Here is a 23,552-nt window from a genome sequence, read left to right on the forward strand (position 1 = left end):
ACATGAGGGATGGTAAGGAGGGAGGGAGGAATAATCGATCCTTATTCAATCAGGAACCACTCTCATCTTGTCAAGAGAAAGTGGTGTGTTTGATTGGATATTAAAATTCCTGGCCCCAGAGGTGTGAATGTGAGTGTGTGTGATTCATTCTCAGCAGATCCGTGTGTAGCATCAGTTCCGTTGGAGAAGGGTGCCAAAGACAATTGGCCCCGGGGCCTCAAATCTGTGCGTAAACCATGCGTGGGATCATTTCCACGCAAAGCGTGAGATTTATAAATATGAACATTTGCTTGAGAGTGTGCATAAATTTACGCACAGCCATGACCATGGGTAGGCATACTGCCAAATGGTGGAATATGGGAACAAACTGCTTGTCAAGTATAGAATGGCAAAAATATATGTTGAAAATGTGTGAAATTGTGAGAGTAATAATTCAACAATTTTTCGACTTCATTGTATTTCCATTGTGAATTCATGCAACATATCTTGACATGCTTTATCATTTGACCACATCAGTGCATTTGTTACAATAATAATCCATATAAAGTCCAGTCATTTGTTAAATGAGAGGTGGGTGTGAAAATGAAACCAGGGCATACACAGCTTCAGGAGCCAACAGATGGTTAGTTAATTAATCAAAGTAAATATATAGGACCCTAGAATGCCCTTCAAGCCAATCAGAAACAAGTATTCAACAATGCCATGGTATACAGTGCATTCGGAAAGTATTCAAACCCCTGGACCTTGTCCATATTTTGTTCCGTTACAGCCTTATTGTAAAATTGATACGTTTTTATTCATCATAAATCTACAGACAATACCACATAATGACAAAGCAAAAACTGGATGCTACAAGCTTGGAACTCTGTCAGGTTGGATGGGGAGTGTTGCTGCACAGCTATTTTCAGGTCTCTCCAGAGATGTCCGATCGGGTTCAAGTCTGGGCTCTAGATGGGCCAAGGACATACAGAGACTTGTCCCGAAGCCACTCCTGCGTTGTCTTGGCTGTATGCTTAGGGTCATTGTCCTGTTGGAAGATCAACCTTTGCCCCACGTCTGATGTCCTGGGCGCTCTTGAGCAGGTTTTCATCAAGGATTTCTCTGTACCTTGCTCCGTTTATCTTTGCCTCGATCCTGACTAGTCTCCCAGTTCCTGCCACTGAAAAACATCCCCACAGCATGATACTGCCACCACCATGATTCACCATTGGCATGGTGCCAGGTTTCCTCCAGACATTCTGGCCAAAGAGTTCAATCTTGGTTTCATCAGAACAGAGAATCTACTGGTGTAGTGCTGCAGAGATGGTTGCAGAGATGGTTGTCCTTCTGGAAGGTTCTCCCATCTCCACAGAGGAACTCTAGAGCTATGTTAAGAGTGACTGTCGGGTTCTTGGTCACCTCCCTGACCAAGGCCCTTCTCCTATGATTGCTCATTTTGGCCGGGCAGTTTGGTAGTTCCGAACTTCTTCCATTTAAGAACGATGGAGGCCACTGTGTTCTTGGGGACCTTCAGTGCTGCAGAAAAAGTTTGGTACCCTTTCCCAGTTCTGTGCCTCGACACAATCCTGTCTCAGAGCTCTATGGCCAATTCCTTCGACCTCATGGCTTGGTTTTTGATCTGACATGCACTGTCAACTGTGGGACCTTATATAGACAGGTGTGTGCTTTTCCAAATCATGTCCAATCAATTGAATTTACCACAGGTGGACTCCAATCAAGTTGTAAAAACATCTCAAGGATGATCAATGGAAACAGGATGCACCTGAGCTCAATTTCGAGTCTCATAGCAAAGGGTTTGAATACTTACATAAATAAGGTATTTCTGTCTAAAAATGTATATATAAAGTTGCAAACATTTCTAAAAACCTGTTTTCACTGTGTCATTATGGGGTGTGTAGTTTGCAGAATTTTTTTTTTTTTAATACATTTTATAATAAGGCTGTAACGTAACAAAAATCTGGAAAAAGTCTAGGGGTCTGAATACTTTTCGAAGGCACTTTAAATAGGGATATTTCACAGAAAGCATAAACAGTACATTTATGCCAAGTTATTTACACATAATCTGTTCTTATCTGGCTTGAAGGACCATGAAAAAGAGCGCCATATCTTTCGGGGTGCATCCCTATAAGGTGTTTCACTTTATTTTGATGGTTCTGTAAAGGTTTGGTACATAAGCCTTTCTTTCTACACTTTTTTGATGGCTTATCATGCTGGCTAACAAAACCTGAAAGGATCAATTCGCATCACGTCTACAGCAGGGCAATGCTGACCAACACCCAGTATACCGTCTACCAACTGCTCCTGACCAACAGACGCAACCCCAGCACAAGCATTGTGTCTCGAAATAAATAAAACAGGCAGCCAGCTCACTCCTGGCAAAGAGGAGCGGGGACACTAACATGCTGAATGAGCGCTTATCCTCAATTATAAAGTCACCTTCAGGCAGTATAGTACAGTATACATCCTAATATGACAGGGTGGTATGGAATGGCTGAGAGCAGAGTATAGAGGGGGAATACATCACAGGGCTTTGTGAGATGGTCAGCATTACCAGGCCTAAGTTGTCAAAAAAACACATACAGACTGTGCTGTTTCAGGAGAGATGGGTTCCTGCCTTCACTGCAATGTTACACAGCGTGTGTGCGTCCCAAATGGTACCCTATTCCACATATAGTGCACTACTTAGTGACCAGAGCACTATATAGGGAATAGGATGCCATTTGGGACACAGGCAATGACTCACACCCTGATGCTTCAAAACAAGACAGGGTGTTGAAGCTACAGTGGAGCTTGGTGGTTAGTCAATACTGTACAAACTACAACAAATAATACATCTAGTCCGACAGTCATTTCAGGATCTTCTGAAAACAGCAAGTCTACCATTCTGCAGTTCATTTGACAACAGGAAAAAAGAGAATGTTCATGTGATGCTGTGATAGAATACTGCTCTGATTGGCTTGGGTTTCCAATATCACCACGCAAGTTTACATTTTCTTTGCAATCCGACAGTCCGGCAAAGAAACCCACAGACACAGCGACTGAATCAGACTTCTTCAGACACAGCGACTGAATCAGACTTCTTCAGACACAGCGACTGAATCAGACTTCTTCAGACACAGCGACTGAATCAGACTTCTTCAGACACAGTGACTGAATCAGACTTCTTCAGACACAGTGACTGAGTCAGACTTTTTCAGAAGTATGTGTTGAAAATAAATGTTTTCATCTGAATAAAACAGCACCGTCTGCCTGTTACTGAAGCCAGGAGTTAAATGAGCAGTGAGACCAACCGATGGAGGAATCCAATGTGTATTTCATGTCAGACAACAACGATGAATAATTTAACTTGAAAGCCTGGGCGATGAGCTCACTCCCACCACTCAAAATTACTACTAAAATAAGGCACGCCTCGAGGAAAACTAATCTGGGGAGACAACACATCTGCGGCACAGATTCCTCAACACTGGGGCCCCTCAGAGGTGTGTGCTTAGTCCCCTCCTGTACTCCCTGTTCACCCACGACTGCGTGGCCAAGCAAGACTCCAACACTATCATTAAGTTTGTTGACAACACAACAGTTGTAGGCCTGATAACCGATAAACGATGAGACAGCCTACAGGGAGGAGGTTAGAGTCCTGGCAGTGTGGTGCCAGGACAACAACCTCTCCCTCAATATGAGCAAGACAAAGAAGCTGATCGTGGACTACAGGAAAAGGAGGGCCGAACAGGTCCCCATTAGCATCGACAGGACTGTAGTGGAGTGGGTCGAGATTTTCAAGTTCCTTGGTGTCCACATCAACAAACTATCATGGTCCAAACACACCAAGACAGTCGTGAAGAGGGCACGACATTGCTTTTTCCCCCTCAGGAGATTGAAAATATTTGGCATGGGTGCCCAGATCCTCAAAAGGTTCTACAGCTGCACCATCGAGAACATCCTGACTGGTTGCATCACCGCCTGGTATGGCAACTGATCGGCATCCGACCGTAAGGCGCTATAGAGGGTATTGTGTGCGGCCCAGTACATCACTGGGGCCAAGCTTCCTGCCATCAGGACCTATATATTAGGCGGTGTCAGAGGAATGCCCCAAAAACTCCAGTCACCCAAGTCATAGACCGGTCTCTCTGCTACCATACCGCTAGCGGTACCGGATCGCCAAGTCTAGGTCCAAAAGGCCTAGACAGCTTCTACCCCTAAGCCATAAGCCTGAACAATTAATCAAATGGTCACCCAGACTATTTGCACTATGTGCTGCTACTCGCTGTTTATTATCTATGCATAGTCACTTTACCCCTACCTACATGTACAAATGACCTCGACTAACCTGTACCCCCACATTGACTCGGTACCGGTACCCCCTGTATATAGCCTCGTTATTGTTATGTAATCTTATTGTGTTACTTTTTATTTAGCAAATATTTTCTTAACGCTATTTCTTGAACTGCATTGTTGGTTAAGGGCTTGTAAGTAAGCATTTCACGGTATTCAGCGCATGTGACAAATAAAATTTGATTTGACATTGAGAAATGCATTTCCATGAATGCTTCCCAAATGGCACCCTATTCCCTTTGTAGTGCACTACTTTTGATGGGCTTTGGTAAAAGGTAGTGCACTATGTAGGAAATAGGGTGCTATTTGGGACGCATTTTTGACTATGCATCTTAATTCATTTTTGAAAATTGAGCTTGGCTTTATATAGGCACTACAGCAGCGCCTTCATTATAAAAATTTCATGCAGTACGCAAGCCAAGCCTTATGATGTGTGATTATCATAATTGCAATTGCATTACTGCCCGACACTGAGATATGTCCAGACTAGAACCCACCACTCCACATGAAATAGTGACATCACAAACTCTTACAGAATCAAATGTTTTCTTATTCCTGTACATTATAATTAAGCAGTAAGGCCCGAGGGGGTCAATATACCACACCTACGGACTGTTCTTATGCACAACGCACCACAGAGTGCCTGGATACAGCCCTTTGCCGTGGTATATTGGCCATATTCCACGAACCCCATAGGTGCCTAATTGCTATTATAAACTGGTTACAAACGTAATTAGAGCAGTAAAAATAAATGTTTTGTCATACGGTCTGATATGCCACAGCTGTCAGCCAATCAGCATTCAGGGCTCGAACCACCCAGTTTATAATTACATTTTAGTCATTTAGCGATAGCCCTTTACACTCATACCGGTATACGGGTTGAAAATGGCAGTTGGGCACTGATAAACCTCTAAATTGGAACGCAGTGGCTGTACAGTAAGTAACATGCTATACATGACGTCAGAGCTCTGGCTCTGTGCTTCACAGCTCTGTATGGGTTTTGACTGACAAATTATGAGGACTTTACGTATTTTAAAAGATGAAATGTTGAGGATTATAATGAATACTGCTTTGATGTCATAGAAGAAAGCCAAACACCTGTGAGTCCAAATGTGCACCTCACATTTCCATATCATAAAACTCATGTCAGATACAGTGTCAATGTTTACGATCACTATGTTTGATGTACGGAGATATACCGTTGGGTGTTCTGAACAGAATGAACCTGTTTGTATATTGTGAAGAAAATGTACTGCAGCACACACACCTGAATGCACTCATATCTATGCGCACCAAAAATCAAATCGGTTTCCCTGAATTGCATTGTGAAAGCCTAACAATGTAATATCGTATTTTATAACTTAGCTAGTCATGTTGCTAATAGAACCAGCTTTCAAATGATGCCCACCTGACCCAGATTACTTAAAAAACAACAGTAATTGTGTGATGGCGGGGATGCAGGGTTGTGTTCCAAACAAAACTACAAGCGCGTTTCCTCTAGTACCTCAACGGCACAGCCAGAAGAGCTGAAAAAAATCACCTTATAGTGTAAGGCACTTCTTTAGGTCTGCTCTTCCACACTAGATTCAACCAATCAAGGTCCTAGGGCGCAGCTGATTAGTAGAATTACAGAGCTAATATAATAACAATAATCATTTAGTAGACGCTTTTATCCAAAGCAACTTACAGTCATGTGTGAATACAGTTGAAGTCAGAAGTTTACATACACCTTAGCCAAATACATTTAAACTCAGTTTTTCACAATTCCTGACATTTAATCCAAATAAAAATTCACTATCTTAGGTCAGTTAGGATCAACACTTTATTTTAAGAATGTGAAATGTCAGAACAATAGTACAGAGAATTACTTATTTCAGCTTTTATTTCTTTCATCACATTCCCAGTGGGTCAGAAGTTTACATACACTCAATTAGTATTTGGTAGCATTTCCTTTAAATTGTTTAACTTGGGTCAAACGTTTTTGGTAGCCTTCCAAAAGCTTCCCACAAAAAGTTGGGTGAATTTTGTTACATTCCTCCTGACAGAGCCTCCTTGCTCGCACAAACTTTTTCAGTTCTGCCCACAAATCTTCTATAGGATTGAGGTCAGGGCTTTGTGATGGCCACTCCAATACCTTGACTTTGTTGTCCTTAAGCTATTTTGCTACAACTTTGGAAGTATGCTTGGGGTCATTGTCCATTTGGAAGACCCATTTGTGACCAAGCTTTAACTGCCTTACTGATGTCTTGAGATGTTGCTTCAATATATCCAAATAATTTTCCATCCTCGTGATGCCATCTATTTTGTGAAGTGCACCAGTCCCTCCTGCAGCAAAGCGCCCCCACAACATGATGCAGCCACCCCCCTGCTTCACGGTTGAGATGGTGTTCTCCGTCTTGCAAGCCTCCCCCTATTTCCTCCAAACATAACGATGGTCATTATGGCCAAACAGACTAGAGGACTAGAGGACATTTCTCAAAAAAGTACAAAAGTATGATCTTTGTCCCCATGTACAGTTGCAAACCGTAGTCTGGCTTTTTTGTGGTGGTTTTGGAGCAGTGGCTTCTTCCTTGCTGAGCGGCCTTCCAGGTTATGTCGATATAGGACTGATTTTACTGTGGATATAGATGCTTTTGTACCCATGATTTTCCCATGATGTCAAGCAAAGAGGCACTGAGTTTGAAGGTGGACCTTGAAATACATCCACAGGTACCCCTCCAATTGACTCAAATTATGTCCAGTAGCCTATCAGAAGCTTCTAAAGCCATGACATAATTTTCTGGAATTTACCAAGCTGTTTGATGGCACAGTCAACTTAGTGTATGTAAACTTCTGACCCACTGGAATTGTGACAGAGTGAATTATAAGTGAAATAATCTGTCTGTAAACAATTGTTGGAAAAATGACTTGTGTCATGCACAAAGTAGATGTCCTAACCAACTTGCCAAAACTATAGTTTGTTAACAAGAAATGTGTGGAGTGGTTGAAAAACGAGTTTTAATGACAGCAACCTAAGTGTATGTAAACTTTCGACTTGAACTGTACATGTTCGTGTGGGTGGTTCCAGCACTCACAATCTTTAAAAAATATCATAATGATTAACTGAATATTTAAAAAACATACAATATACATGCAGTGAAGTCGCTCGACATTTACATCACATCAGTCATCTAACAGCCTCCCATCCAGAGCGACATACAGACGCAACCGGGGTCAACGCCCTGCTCAAGGGCACGTCCTCAGAGCGACACACAGAAGCAACCAGGGTCAACGCCCTGCTCAAGGGCACGTCAACAGATCTCCCACCAGCCCTCCAAGATCTCCCCCACAATTCCCCAAGAGGTGCCCCTCACAATCTTAGCAACGCAAGCCGTCGTGCTCTATCAACCGAGCCACAGACGACCATGTGTTATTAATTATATTAGAGCTGAAATCCTACAGTAGCTAGCCCTCCTTTAAGGAATAAACATTACCCTTTGGAAAATCAAGTTGATATAGGCTTAAAGTTAACTCTCTGGGGTGAAGTTTCACCTACTGTAGGTACAGATCTAGGATCAGCTTCCTCTCCCTCATCCTAACCTTGACCATTAGCGGGGAGAAATGCTAACTGATCCAAGATCAGCGTCTAGGGGCAACTTCACGCTACCGCAAAGGCCACCCTCACCTTGTTGAAGTCTTCGCTGGTGGCCCTCATCTCCTTCCAGGTCTTGTTGAGCAGCTGGATGCAGATGCAGAAGAACTCCTCAAAGGAGCGGTCGTGGGTGAAGAACATGGGGTGGAAGTCATGGCAGTTCTCACTGGCTGTAAAGACAGAGGAGAAAGGACGTAAGCCTTGTGTTTGAGAGACACATTGACTGTTCTCCCTCAGAGATTTTGGAAATTGGAGGTTTTCCCCTACCAGAGATTTTGGACAGTGGATGTTTGGATGCTTAAGTGGGAAAAGCACTCTGCCAATTTCTAAAGATTACAGTATGACTAACAAATGCTCAAGTTCAGAGTTGCATTTTTAGGTCTTAATGCAGTATCAGGGCATACAAGGTTTAAAGAGCTGAGACTGAACCATCAATTATTATGAAGATCTCTTGCATGATAATCTATACATACATAAGATTAAGATTATAAGAACAAAGAAGACATAACCATAAGAGGATCCGGAGGGAGTTATCAAACCAAGACTAAATAACCCTTCGCCTGGCATTGAGGCAATTAGCAAACACATACTGCACACTTGTATTTTAGACTCTATTTTCACTTGTTTTTAATTTGACTGACGTTGTATCCATACATTCCAGTGTCTAAGACTGCCATGTGAGTATTGGAAAGGTGAATTTGAACTGCAGTTTACCTCTAAGGTTACGCCCTCAAATGGTACCCTTATTCCCTATAAAGTGCACTACTTTTGACCAGGGCCCAGTGGGGACACACTTCATTTAGTCAGCTACTGAGTCAGTGGTATAAGATCCATCAGTAAAGAGATTAAGACAACAACAACGTTAAAATGCGTTTTGGTACATCAGAAGTACATTCCTATCCGTTGGAACGCTGCGTTTGCCTTGCAGCATTGCGTTCCAGAGGCAGTTGCAGTGCGTTCTGTGTGGTGCATACGTTGGATTTGCCGAACGTATTAATCAGATTGTATGTGTAGACAGCTTGACAGAAATGGTAGCAGAATGAATGTTAAACTTTTGTTGCACACATATCCAGATGATGCTGTAGGTGTGTTCGAGGCAATGCCCTTCTTTAAAACTCTATAATGTTTCATCTGTAGGTGCAACAAAGCAAACATTGGTGTCATATGAAGCTTTCCCGCTTGCTCTGTAATACAAGGGGTATTTTGATTTCAATAAAACATTGTAGTATGTTAATTTATGTTTTAATATTTTGTAAAAACCTAGGGCGGCAGGTAGCCTAGTGGTTAGAGCATTGGACCAGTAACTGAAAGGTTGCTAAATCGAATCCCAGATTCTGTCGTTCTGCCCCTGAAAAAGGCAGTTAATCAACTGTTCCTAGCCCGTCATTGTAGATAAGAATTTGTTCTTAACTGACTTGCCTAGTTAAAAAAACATTAAATAAAATAAAATATATCCCAGAGTGGGATCCCTGCTAGTTTTAAAGTTATGGACCATTTTATATGGAGAAATTGGCATGGTAGGCAATGTAACCAATCACAGCCCACCTTTTACTTGTATCATTGCACATCCTGCAAATCATCAGCAGAGGTAGGGCTGGGCAAAATGCATTGGACTTGTTTTGAGCAGATTTTTGCGAGACTGACACCTATCGCTTCGCCTCTTCCTCCCTGTTCAAACACACACACCAAGCCCCTCCCCCTGCCACTCACAACAACAAAGATGAGAGATCACGTCTTCCTCTCTGACAAACGGTTTCAACTCGCTATTTGTATTTGAGACTTGGTCCAACAGAATGGGTCATATGGACACCGAAACATTATTTTACTGTAATAGAGAAGTTAACCGATTACAAATACTAACATAACCTTTCTAACGACACTCTTTTCATGTCTCAACTACTCAAATTGCATGCAGAGCAGACACTACTACAAGGCTCAGTTTGTCACGCGTGGCATTGCGGTACCATGTACTAGTAGAAGCATTTTAGCCAAAGACGGTTATACTAGCCGTCTAGTCTGTGTTTTATAAATGTGCAATAAGTATAAAACACAGTTATATAAGGAATTGGCAACTAGTTTTCACTCTGAGAAATAAGGTAGGGCCACTTGATTTAAACATCTGAACGAAGTAGACAGGCTTGTACGCTGTTCAAACAGTTGGAGATAGACAGAAAGAACTGTTCTGCCTTGTTAGCTAGCAAATAGATCCAAGTTGGCAAAACTTGAAATAGAAAGATTCCTATAAAGATTAGCTGGCTACTCACTAGAACGTGGGCATGTGGGCTTGTGTAAAAAAAAAAGCAGGTTAAACTATTTTGACAAAATAACTTAATTATTAGTGGTATAACAGCCTGTTTAATTTCACAACCCTGAATTCATTAGATTATTGCTGACTGTTTAAAAAGGTAATGTGTGTTTGACCTTCAATTGTACAACAGATTTTTAGGCAATATCGCCCAGCCCAGAGCAGAGGGTGACCATTTTGAATCCATTCTAAAAGTAACAGAGATTCCAATCTGGAATTTTCATATGCACGTAGACTATATTATGTTCAAAAATATATATATATAAAAAATTGACAAATCAAAAATTATATATTTTCAAATGTTCATGTTTATATATTTCAATATTCCTAAATATTTTCCCCCGATAAAAACACTAGTCATATTAGAGATCAAGCAGTAACGTTTCATACGATTGGTTTGTTGTTGCTTTGTAGCATCTACAGATGAAACATTATGTAGTCTAAAAGGAGGCCTTGGTAAAATGTCAGAAATCAGCCAACTTTGATCAATTATTTCTCAATTATGCTTTTAGATACCTGTCAAATATATGTCAACAATCCTTCCTTCCTCTAGGACCATTCTATAGATTACATTGAGAAAATCCCCAAAGGAATGGTGTTTTTATGTCTGGGTTTCATAAGGAAACTCACTCAATAGCAACATGAGTGACTGACTCATTCCTACACAGTTTGGGCATGTACAGCCATGGGTAGTGTGTGTGTGTGTGTGTGCATGTGTATAGTCACTGTTCATGACACCACTTCTCCTTCTGTGACAATAAGAGCCTCAAGGCAGAGGAACTCAACTGTGCACTTCTAAGCCAATAGGACAGGACCCTCTGTTCTCCATATTCCTAGTTTCCCACACACACAGAGAGGACGGAAGGACCATGTTCTTTAAATGGGACAGGAGGGTTTGGTTCATTCAGTTACATTTCACATTTATAGGACAGTCCCTTGTCTGGTTGCATGTGCCAGATCAGATGGCAGCTTTCTCTTCAGAAATAAATACCCCTGGTTATTCTTGAGGGACTGGGTTCCCTAGCCTGCCTGCCAACAGACACCCACGTCCATCACAGTTCACAATGGAACATTTTCAAATTAGCCATACCATGGGCTTTTTATATTTGTTAACACTTCCATCAGACACACCTAGAACACAAACACATAGCTGTCTTCTACTGTGTGACAGGATGATGTCTGCACCCTTCTCCCTATACAGCGCACTACTTTTGACAATGGGCCCTGGTCAAAAGTAGTGCACCATGGGGAATAGGGTGCCATTTGAGATGCAAATGAAGTCTCTGAATACTACCGTAGTCTGATGGAGGAGGAGCTTCATGTGGAGATTAAAGGGAATTTCTCCCTCATTTCTCCCTCGTTTTCCTAACCCTTTCCCACCTCTTTTCTCCACCTGTCCTCCGCCAAGTGCTTTGTGAATGGTGTGGCCAGACAGCTAATCTAACCGTTTCCTGAGGGAACTCCATTAGACTGTTTTACAGACACTGGGATGGAGAAATCACTGTGCATTTATTGGGTTACTGAATTCATCATAAACTTCCCACTGAGAGTGAAATCTGGTTTCTAAGCTCAGTGCATCTAAATACATCAGCAATTTTGCCACAGTTACACCTTATTAACCGAAGGGAAAAAAATGGCTTCAAGCTATTTCATTACCCACTGATGGTGGCGAGGACTCCTATAGGACTATTTTAGCTGTCTGATGCTTCTGTTTATTTGCATTTAATGCTTTCGAAGCTTTGAAATCACCATGGAGACCAGAGCTTCATGAACGGGTCCCCACAGCAATAACCCAGGGTGTAATGATTGGTAAAAGGTCTTTATGAACGACAGTACACACTCCTCTTTCTCTGTCTTTGAGAGCTGATTGAGGAGCTGCCTTAAGGTAAAGGTCTCTGAGTGGAGCAGCCATTTACAGAGTCTCTAAGCATCACAGCAGGGCGCCCTGCCTCCAACATGGGTGACGGAATTGCATCGACAACGGTGGAATTGGAAACTTCGGGGCATTATGAATGATGCCCACAGGGGCTCTGGGGCTGGTCAGACCGGGTGGGCCTTGATTTGGAGTGATGTGGAAGGGGCTGGTCGGACTGGGTGGGGACCTGATTTGGAGTGATGTGGAAGGGGCTGGTCGGACCGGGTGGGGCCCTGATTTGGAGTGATGTGGAAGGGGCTGTGGGGCTGGTCGGGGCCCTGATTTGGAGTGATGTGAATGTGGGTTGTCCCGATTCCCGGAGAATGAATGGTGCCATTACCGGTAAGTCAGTCAGCTAGGTGAAGAGTAAAGCCAAAACATGCAACACCGTCTGCTTACTCGACAGGAGGACACAGCCTGCATAAAAGGGATTCAATCAGGTGATGGAGGGATGGAGGATGGAAAAAAGCTGACTCAATGCAGCTGTTTCCCCCGTTGGACAGAGTGGGAGGGGGGTGAGAAGGTGAGGGATGACTGCTGCTCTGGGGGGTTTTACTGATGGGCCGAGCAGGGTGATCGGGGGAAGGAGGTGTGGAGGTGACGGGGAATTAAATGTCAGACTCGCTTTAGACTTTCAGTGAGACAGCAACGGGTGGGTCTCACTACACTGGGCAAGAATGGCTACAGAGCTGCCGTCCTGAAAACAAAAAACAGATTCTAAATGTTGCAGATAGAAATAGAATGAATAGAGCCGACACGATTCATTCCCTATTCCATCTGACAGAAAATCATGTGTTCTACACAATGCTTTTCTATCTGAACATTCAGTAATGATACAGCCTGCCTCCAATTGCCTTCAATAGCGCATGGCCATACCTGAGGTGACATATGCTGGAATGGTCATAACATGTTCATAACGTGGTCATAGCGTGGTAATAGCGTGATCATAGCATCTGAACAACCTGAACTTCGTCTCCATGCAGAGAAGCGTTTTTTCTTTCACGTTGTATTATTCATACTGTTACTCCAAGGTTAACTTCTCCCGAATGGTTACTGATTTACTTGTACAAATTCAAAAACTCTCATGCTCCCATGCTGAACAAATCATTGAAGTGAGAGAGAATTAAATCTGGGCCGTTCTCGCATGACTAGCAGCATCTAAACATCTATGGTGAGCTACAAATGTGAACTGATAATAACCTTTGCATATACAGACAGAATGGAAAACCGTGATTTGTAAATATAAAGTTTAAATCCCACAGACCCAAATATCTTGGGACATCGGTAGACTCCTTGGCACACAGACAGAGGATGTACAGAGATTGAAATACTTGTATTAAAGCCCAAACACTCTCCTGTATTCTTTGGCCCAAATTCATTAGGCTGAACATGACCTTAATCTGAGATCATTGCATCCTGGCATGGTTATATCACAACTCAACATCATAGGCCAGTGAGTGGACAGGAACAGGACACAACCCCTTCCATCTGTCTAGGACCCCTCTGGGGGACAACAACGTGAGTCACGGGCATGATCTGAGAGAGCAATTGGCTCATGTGACCCCTGCTGAGCATTAATACGGTCTGGACATGTGTGTGAGCTGAAACATGGACCACCAAAAATCCTTACACCGCCAAAAATCCTTACACTACCAAAGACCCTTACACCGCCAAAAGACCCTTACACCGCCAAAAGACCCTTACACCGCCAAAAGACCCTTACACAGCCAAAGATCCTTACACCGCCAAAGATCCTTACACCGCCAAAGATCCTTACACCGCCAAAGATCCTTACACCGCCAAAGATCCTTACACCGCCAAAGATCCTGACACCGCCAAAGATCCTGACACCGCCAAAGATCCTTACACCGCCAAAGATCCTTACACTGCCAAAGATCCTTACACCGCTAAAGAACCTTACACCGCCAAAGATCCTTACACCGCCAAAGATCCTTACACCGCCAAAGACCCTTACACCGCCAAAGATCCTTACACTGCCAAAGATCCTTACACCGCCAAAGATCCTTACACCGCCAAAGATCCTTACACCGCCAAAGATCCTTACACCGCCAAAGATCCTTACACCGCCAAAGATCCTTACACCGCCAAAGATCCTTATGAAAAACACTTTGGATCAGTTGGGATGACAGGTGCACGAACACCAGCAAGCTGGAGGAGGCCAACATAAGCAGCATCCCCACTACTATAATACACCAACTGACACCTCCCGAAACAGATCATGTACTCCCAGTTAAAGGACTGTTCTGATTTAGAATATGTGGACAACTACAAATACCTAGGTGTCTGGTTAGACTGTAAACTCTCCTTCCAGACTCACATTAAGCATCTCCAATCCAAAATTAAATCTAGAATCGGCTTCCTATTTTGAAACAAAGCCTCCTTCACTCATGCTGCCAAACATACCCTCGTAAAACTGACTATCCTATCGATCCTTGACTTTGGCGATGTCACAAAATAGCCCCCAACACTCTACTCAGCAAATTGGATGCAGTCTATCACAGTGCCATCCGTTTTGTCACCAAAGCCTCATATACTACCCACCACTGCGACCTGTATGCGCTTGTTGGCTGGCCCTCACTTCATATTCGTCGCAAAACCCACTGGCTCCAGGTCATCTATAAGTCTATGCTAGGTAAATCCCTGCCGTATCTCAGCTCACTGGTCACCATAGCAGCACCCACCCGTAGAACGCGCTCCAGCAAGTCTATTTCACTGGTCACCCACAAACCAATTCCTCTTTTAGCCGCCTTTCCTTCCAGTTTTCTGCTGCCATTGACTGGAACGAATTGCAAAAATCACTGAAGCTGGAGACATATCTCCCTCACTAACTTTAAGCATCAGCTGTCAGAGCAGCTTACAGATCATTGCACCTGTACATAGCCCATCTGTAAATAGCCCACCCAACTACCTCATCCCCATATTCTTTTTTTTATAGCTCCTTTGCACCCCAGTATCTCTACTTGCACATTAATCTTATGCACATCTATCACTCCAGTGTTTAACTGCTACATTGTAATTATTTCGCCACTATTTATTGCCTTACCTCCCTCCAGTGTTTATTACTCCAGTGTTTATTATTCCATGTGTAACTCTGTGTTGTTGTTTGTGTCGCACTGCTTTGCTTTATCTTGGCCAGATCGCAGTTGTAAATGAGAACTTGTTCTCAACTGGCCTACCTGGTTAAATAAAGGTTAAATAAAATACAATAAAAATTAAAGGAAGGTCAGGGAGCCCCTGATACAGATCATATATGGCACCTTATCAGACTGGGGGGGAACACTGCACTAAACAGTGTTAAACAGACAACTGGGAGGACACTGCACTAAACAGACAATTAGGAGGGCACTGCACTAAACAAACAACTGGGGAGACACTGCACTAATCAGACAATTAGGAGGGCACTGCACTAAACAAACAACTGGGGAGACACTGCACTAATCAGACAATTAGGAGGGCACTGCACTAAACAGACAACTGGGGAGACACTGCACTAAACAGACAACTGGAGGGAGACTGCACTAAATATACTATAGGGGGGACACTGCACTAAACAGACAACTGGGGGACACTCCACTAAACAGACAACTGGGGGGACACTGCACTAAACAGACAACTGGGGGGAGACTGCACTAAATAGACAACTGGGGGGAGACTGCACTAAATAGACAACTGGGGGGGCACTGCACTAAACAGACAACTGGGGGGACACTGCACTAAACAGACAACTGGAGGGACACTGCACTAAACAGACAACTGGAGGGACACTGCACTAAACAGACAACTGGGGGGACACTGCACTAAACAAACAACTGGGGGGACACTGCACCAAACAGACAACTGGGGGGACACTGCACTAAACAGACAACAGGGGGGACACTGCACTAAACAGACAACTGGGGGGAGACTGCACTAAATAGACAACTGGGGGGACACTGCACTAAATAGACAACTGGGGGGACACTGCACTAAATAGACAACTGGGGGGGACACCTGCACTAAATAGACAACTGGGGGGAGACTGCACTAAACAGACAACAGGGGGGAGACTGCACTAAACAGACAACAGGGGGGAGACTGCACTAAACAGACAACAGGGGGGAGACTGCACTAAACAGACAACTTGGGGGAGGACTGCACTAAATATACAACTGGGGGGACACTGCACTAAACAGACAACTGGGGGGACACTGGAGTAAACAGACACAACTGGAAAGAAACCATTGAAGTGGGAGCTGCCTATACTAAATTAATGCCCACTGTGCCCCAGAGAACAAGGGACAGCTACACAAGGAGAGATTTAACACCAGGAATGCCTAACCACCACCACTCACCCCTGCCCACACTGCACCAATATACTGTATGTTGCTCGACCTCTACAGCCATCTGAAGACCCACAAATAGAAGACCTGATGGAGGACAATCCGAGTGATCACCAATGATGGTGTGTGGGTCTGTGTGTCCCTCTTTCTCTCCAAGAGGTTAGACTCGCACAGCAATGAGACCATGTTCTCTAAAGAACAGACTGCCATCACTCTAATGTACAGGCTGAGAGTTGAGGTCATTTCAAAAGCTACTGTGAATGACCAAAGGACAAGACTTACTTCTTGGTACATGACGTCTTAGAGAAAGAAAGAGACCAAAGAGGACACGGCTCACTTCTTGGTACATGTCCTTCAGGAGTGGCAGATGCATTGAACCTTTATCCTGCACGCACACACACACAATCCCTAACCACCTTAAACCTACCCCTAACCACCCTAAACCTAACCACCCTAACCCTACCCCTAACCATCCTACCCCTAACCACCCTAACCCTACCCCTAACCATCCTACCCCTAACCACCTTAACCCTACCCCTAATCACCCTACCCCTAACCACCCTACCCCTTACCACCTTAACCCTACCCCTAACCACCTTAAACCTACCCCTAACCACCTTAACCCTATCCCTAACCACATTAAGCCGACCCCTAACCACCTTAAGCCGACCCCTAACCACCTTAAGCCGACCCCTAACCACCTTAACCCTATCCCTAACCACCTTAAACCTACCCCTAACCACCTTAACCCTACCCCTAACCACCTTAACCCTACCCATAACCACCTTAACCCTACCCATAACCACATTAACCCAAACCCCTAACCACCTTAACCCTACCCCTAACCACCTTAACCCTACCCCTAACCACCTTAACCCTACCCCTAACCACATTAACCCTACCCCTAACCACATTAACCCGAACCCCTAACCACCTTAACCCTACCCCTAACCACATTAACCCGAACCCCTAACCACCTTACCCCTAATCACCATAACCCTACCCCTAATCACTGTAACCCTACCCCTAATCACCGTATCCCTACCCCTAATCACCGTAACCCTACCCCTAATCACCCTAATCACTCTACCCCTAACCATCCTACCCCTAACCAACCTACCCCTAACCACCTTAACCCTACCCCTAATCACCTTAACCCTAACCACCTTAAACCTACCCATAACCACCATAACCCTACCCCTAATCACCCTACCCCTAACCACCCTAACCTTAACCACCTTAACCCTACCCCTAACCACCTTAACCCTACCCCTAACCACCTTAACCCTACCCCTAACCACCTTAACCCTACCCCTAACCACATTAACCCAAACCCCTAATCACCGTACACCTACCCCTAATCACCCTAATCACCCTACCCCTAACCACCCTACCCCTAACCACCTTAACCTTAACCCTACCCCAAACCACCTTATCCCTAACCCAAACCACCTTAACCCTAACCCAAACCACCTTAACCCTAACCCAAACCACCTTAACCCTAACCCTACCCCTAACCATCCTACCCCTAATCACTGTAATCCTACCCCTAACCACCCTATTCTAACCACTCTAAATCTACCCCTAACCACCCTAACCATCCTACCCATAGTCACCGTAACCCTACCCCTAACCACCTAACCACCCTACCCCTAACCACCCTAAATCTACCCCTAACCACCCTAACCACCCTACCACTAACCACCCTACCACTAACCACCCTAAATTTACCCCTAACCACCCTAACCACCTTAACCCTAACCACCCTAAATCTACCCCTAACCACCCTAACCCTAACCACCTTAACCCTACCCCTAATCACCTTAACCCTAACCACCTTAAACCTACCCATAACCACCATAACCCTACCCCTAACCACCCTAACCTTAACCACCTTAACCCTACCCCTAACCACCTTAACCCTACCCCTAACCACCCTACCCCTAACCACCCTAACCTTAACCACCTTAACCCTACCCCTAACCACCTTAACCCTACCCCTAACCACCTTAACCCTACCCCTAATCACCCTACCCCTAACCACCCTACCCCTAACCACCCTACCCCTAACCACCCTACCCCTAACCACCTTAACCCTACCCCTAACCACCTTAACCCTACCCCTAATCACCCTACCCCTAACCACCCTAAACCTACCCCTAACCACCCTAAACCTACCCCTAACCACCCTAACCCTAACCACCTTAACCCTACCCCTAATCACCCTACCCCTAACCATCTTAACCCTAATCACCTTAACCCTACCCCTAACCACATTAACCCTACCCCTAACCACCTTAATTCTACCCCTAACCACATTAACCCTACCCCTAACCACATTAACCCTACCCCTAACCACATTAACCCTACCCCTAACCACCTTAATCCTACCCCTAACCACATTAACCCTACCCCTAACCACCTTAACCCTACCCCTAACCACCTTAATCCTACCCCTAACCACATTAACCCTACCCATAACCACCTTAATCCTACCCCTAACCACATTAACCCTACCCCTAACCACCTTAATCCTACCCCTAACCACATTAACCTGACCCCTAACCACCTAATCACCTTAACCCTACCCCTAATCACCTTAACCCTATCCCTAATCACCCTACCCCTAACCATCCTAACCACCTAAACCCTAACCCTACCCATCGTACCCCTAACAATCCTACCCCTACCCCTAACCACCTTAACCCTAACCATCCTACCCCTAACCCCCTTAACCCTACCCCAAACCACCTTATCCCTAACCCTAACCCTACCCCAAACCACCTTAACCCTACCCCTAACCAACTTAACCCTACCCCTAACCACATTAACCCTACCCCTAACCACATTAACCCTACCCCTAACCACCTTAATCCTACCCCTAACCACATTAACCCTACCCATAACCACCTTAATCCTACCCCTAACCACATTAACCCTACCCCTAACCACATTAACCCTACCCCTAACCACATTAACCCTACCCCTAACCACCTTAATCCTACCCCTAACCACATTAACCCGACCCCTAACCACCTAATCACCTTAACCCTACCCCTAATCACCTTAACCCTATCCCTAATCACCCTACCCCTAACCATCCTAACCACCTAAACCCTAACCCTACCCATCGTACCCCTAACAATCCTACCCCTAACCCTAACCCCCTTAACCCTACCCCAAACCACCTTATCCCTAACCCTAACCCTACCCCAAACCACCTTAACCCTAACCCTACCCCTAACCATCCTACCCCTAATCACCGTAACCCTACCTCTAATCACCTTAACCCTACCCCTAATCACCCTAACCCTACCCCTAACCACCTTAACCTTACCCCTAATCACCTTAACCCTACCCCTACCCCTAACCACCTTAACCCTAATCACCTTAACCCTAACCAACTTAACCCTACCCCTAACCACCCTACCCCTAACCACCCTAAACCTACCCCTAACCACCCTAACCACCTTAACCCTACCCCTAACCACCTTAACCTTACCCACCTTAACCCTACCCCTAACCAACTTGACCCGACTCCCAGGGGACGTGAAAAATATATATTCAGGGTGTTCCATTGAGAAAAGCACTTGGCGCCAACTGTTTTATGATACACTGTTGATTGGAATGTATGACATTTAGTGACCACATATTACAGGGGACTACCCTTTATTCTTGTTGGAATTTTTTTGCTTTCTGGGACCACTTCATCTATTTTTACAAAGTATTAAAATAGTACCTTGGTTTTAGCTAGAGGTTCATAAAATGAGTGAGGTAATTGTCTATGTGCCCGTGCACCCTGTACTACTTGTGGGTAACAGTTTTTGTCCCCTTACTTAACCTTCACCCTAACCCTAACCTTAACACCAAAACCATCAACCTAACCCTTAAGCTTAAAATAGCATTTGAACAAATTCAGGACATGAAAAAAGTCCTGACTTTTCAAAAATGTTATTTTCCAACATTGTCAGGTCATTGGTGAATTGTTGGGAAATTGGGGGAGGTGGAGCGAGTGGGACTGCTGAGGGATTATTTAAGATACTCTGAATCTTTGAAGAGCGTTTCAAATGTTTTCTGAAGATGGGCAGGGACTCTGCTGTCCTAGCTTCAGGGGGAAGCTGGTTCCACCATTGGGGTGCCAGGACAGAGAAGAGCTTGGAGTCAGTAGGAGTCATTGCATCATGGTGTGGTTATATCACAGGCAGCATGACATCATAGGCCAGTGAGTGGACAGGAACAGGACACGTCCCCCTGAGGGCCCCAGACAGATGGAGGGGGTTAGCAGGGTGAGTCATTGGCCTGAGTAGGGGTACACACCATCTGGCCCATCCCAGTCCTCTGTCTGTGTGTGTGTGTGTGTGTGTGTGTGTGTGTGTGGCCCCAACGCGTACCTTACTAACCACCAAAGGACGGTCAACTTCCCCATGGAGGTGGAGTTAGCCTTTCAAGGAAGTAAGTTTCTCTCCGTTTCAACAGCAAAGGTAAGGTCGCAAAATACTCACTTGGCAGTCAGACACCAATCACTTCACCACATCATTCTGTTCCCCAGGGGTTACGCATGCTCGGGGATAGTCAGATGCCACCCCCCAGCTCCTATCTATCCTCAGCTGTGACGGGGTAGTCTGGGCCCTGGAGGTCAAAGTTCGCTGTAATCTAGGAGACTTGTGTTTCATTGACAGGCGGGACATGAAGGCTTGAGAACATTGACGCTCTTCTGGTCATATAACTGATTAGAGCTCAGGCTACAGACAGACAGACCAGACACTTACTACACAGATGTGACCATCGAGGGAGAGGTGACAGACAGGGAGAGAGAGAGAGAGACAGAGAGAGAAATAGAGAGAGAGAAAGGGAGAGAGCATCAGAGCAGATAAGATTGTTTGTAATATAAATTATGTATGAGGTCTGTGTGAGAGAGAGGGCGAGACAGAGAGAGAGACCAAGACCGAGAGAGAGAGAGAGAGAGAGAGAGAGAGAGAGAGACAGAGACAGAGACAGAGACAGAGACAGAGACAGAGACAGAGACAGAGACAGAGAGAGAGAGAGAGAGAGAGAGAGAGAGAGAGAGAGAGAGAGAGCGAGCGAGCGAGAGAAAGGGAGAGAGAAAGGGAGAGATAAAGGGAGAGAGAGAGAGTGTGAGTGACCAGTGGGCAGAGAGCCTTCCTGACATCTGTCTGAGCTCAGTGAGATGAATGTGAGGGGGCAGGAGGGAGGGATGGAAGGAGAGAGGGGAAGGACAAACAAGAGGACGAACACAGAGAGGAGAGTCACCTTGGAGCGAGAGAACCAGCATGATGAAAACACACCGAAAGATGTCATCCTCACTAATTACCATGCCAGCAGGCCTGGACATCCACCTGCGACAAAGAGAGTGTGTGTGTAGGGAAGAGCGAAGTGTGTGTCTATGTGTATCAGTGTGTGTGTGTGTGTGTGTGTGTAGGGAAGAGCGAAGTGTGTGTCTATGTGTATTAGTGTGTGTGTGTGTGTGTGTGTGTGTGCACGCGTGTACATGTGCGTAAGTGTGTGTGTTTGTGAGACGCAGCGTCAGCAACACCTTTTAGGGCCAGTCAATGTCAGGGTCAGTCAGTGTCCTGTCCAGACTGGCAAGAGGATGCCAAGACACTGGTTTGGTCAGGGAGCCTTGGTTTCCTTCCAGCCAATGGGTCAGCTGAGTGTGAGTTCTCTCCCATGCTGGACAAATCTCTTCACATCAGACCTCGCCTAACTGTAGGGCCATACAGGTCAGGACAGGTGGACTGTGCCCCAAATCGCACCCTATTCCCTACATACTGTATAGCACTACTTTTGACCCGGGACGCAGGGCTCAGGGTGAAAAGTAGTGCACTATTAAGGTAAAAGAAGTGTTTCCATTCCCATTGTCATCAGCACAGCTGGCTGTTTTTAATGTGAGAACTCCAGTGAGTAAGATTTCTGTTGGATTTATTGGATTATGGCAATTACATTTGAAACATCAGGGCTTAAATATTTTAACATGTGTGGTCAAGAAAGGCAGAGTTGCAAAGAAAAAGCCATCTCTCGGACTGGCCAATAAAAAGGAAAGATTAAGATGGGCAAAAGAACACAGACACTGGATAGAGGAACTCTGCATTGAAGGCCAGCATCACGGATTCGCCTCTTCACTATTGATGTTGAGACTGGTGTTTTGCGGGTACTATTTAATGAAGCTGCCAGTTGAGGACTTGTGAAGTGTCTGTTTCTCAAACTAGACACTCTAATGTTCTTGTCCTTTTGCTCAGTTGTGCACCGGGGCCTCCCACTGCTCTTTCTATTCTGGTTAGAGCCAGTTTGCGCTGTATTGTGAAGGGAGTAGTACACAGCGTTGTACGAGATCTTCAGTTTCTTGGCAATTTCTCACATGGAATAGCCTTCATTTCTCAGAACAAAAATAGACTGACGAGTTTCAGAATAACGTTCTTTGTTTCTGTTTCCACAACAATTTTCAGCTGTGCTAACATAATTGCAAAATGGTTTCCTAATGATCATTTAGCCTTTTAAAATGATAAACTTGGATTAACTAACACAACGTGCCATTGGAACACAGGAGTGATGGTTGCTGATAATGTGCCTCTCGCCCATGTAGATATTCCATTAAAAGTCAGCCATTTACAACTGCATTAGTCATTTACAACATTAACAATGTCTACACTGTGTTTCTGATCCATTTGATGTTATTTTAATGGCCAACAAATTTGCTTTTCTTTCAAAAACAAGGACATTTCTAAGTGACCCCAAACTTTTGAACGGTAGTGTACATCTAATTACTCCACACCTGACAGCTCTGCTGGAATACAGACGTGAAAATACATTAATTACTCCACACCTGACAGCTCTGCTGGAATACAGACATGAAAATACATCTAATTACTCCACACCTGACAGCTCTGCTGGAATACAGACGTGAAAATACATCTAATTACTCCACACCTGACAGCTCTGCTGGAATACAGACGTGAAAATACATTAATTACTCCACACCTGACAGCTCTGCTGGAATACAGACATGAAAATACA

The 23,552-nt window shown here is 44.7% G+C and overlaps 1 protein-coding gene across 6 annotated transcripts in view; it reads right to left on the reverse strand.

The window, feature by feature from the left end:
* The window catches only part of elmo1 (engulfment and cell motility 1 (ced-12 homolog, C. elegans)), a 208,890-nt gene that overhangs the window by 54,338 nt on the left and 131,000 nt on the right, over positions 1–23,552 (reverse strand). For all 6 annotated transcript variants that reach the window (XM_036970712.1, XM_036970710.1, XM_036970716.1 and 3 more), the window contains one exon: positions 7,994–8,130. In XM_036970712.1, coding sequence (XP_036826607.1) covers positions 7,994–8,130 — 137 coding nt within the window. The remainder of the gene's footprint in view (positions 1–7,993; positions 8,131–23,552) is intronic.

The sequence above is a fragment of the Oncorhynchus mykiss genome, chromosome 32, assembly GCF_013265735.2.
Source record: "Oncorhynchus mykiss isolate Arlee chromosome 32, USDA_OmykA_1.1, whole genome shotgun sequence".
NCBI lineage: Eukaryota > Metazoa > Chordata > Actinopteri > Salmoniformes > Salmonidae > Oncorhynchus > Oncorhynchus mykiss.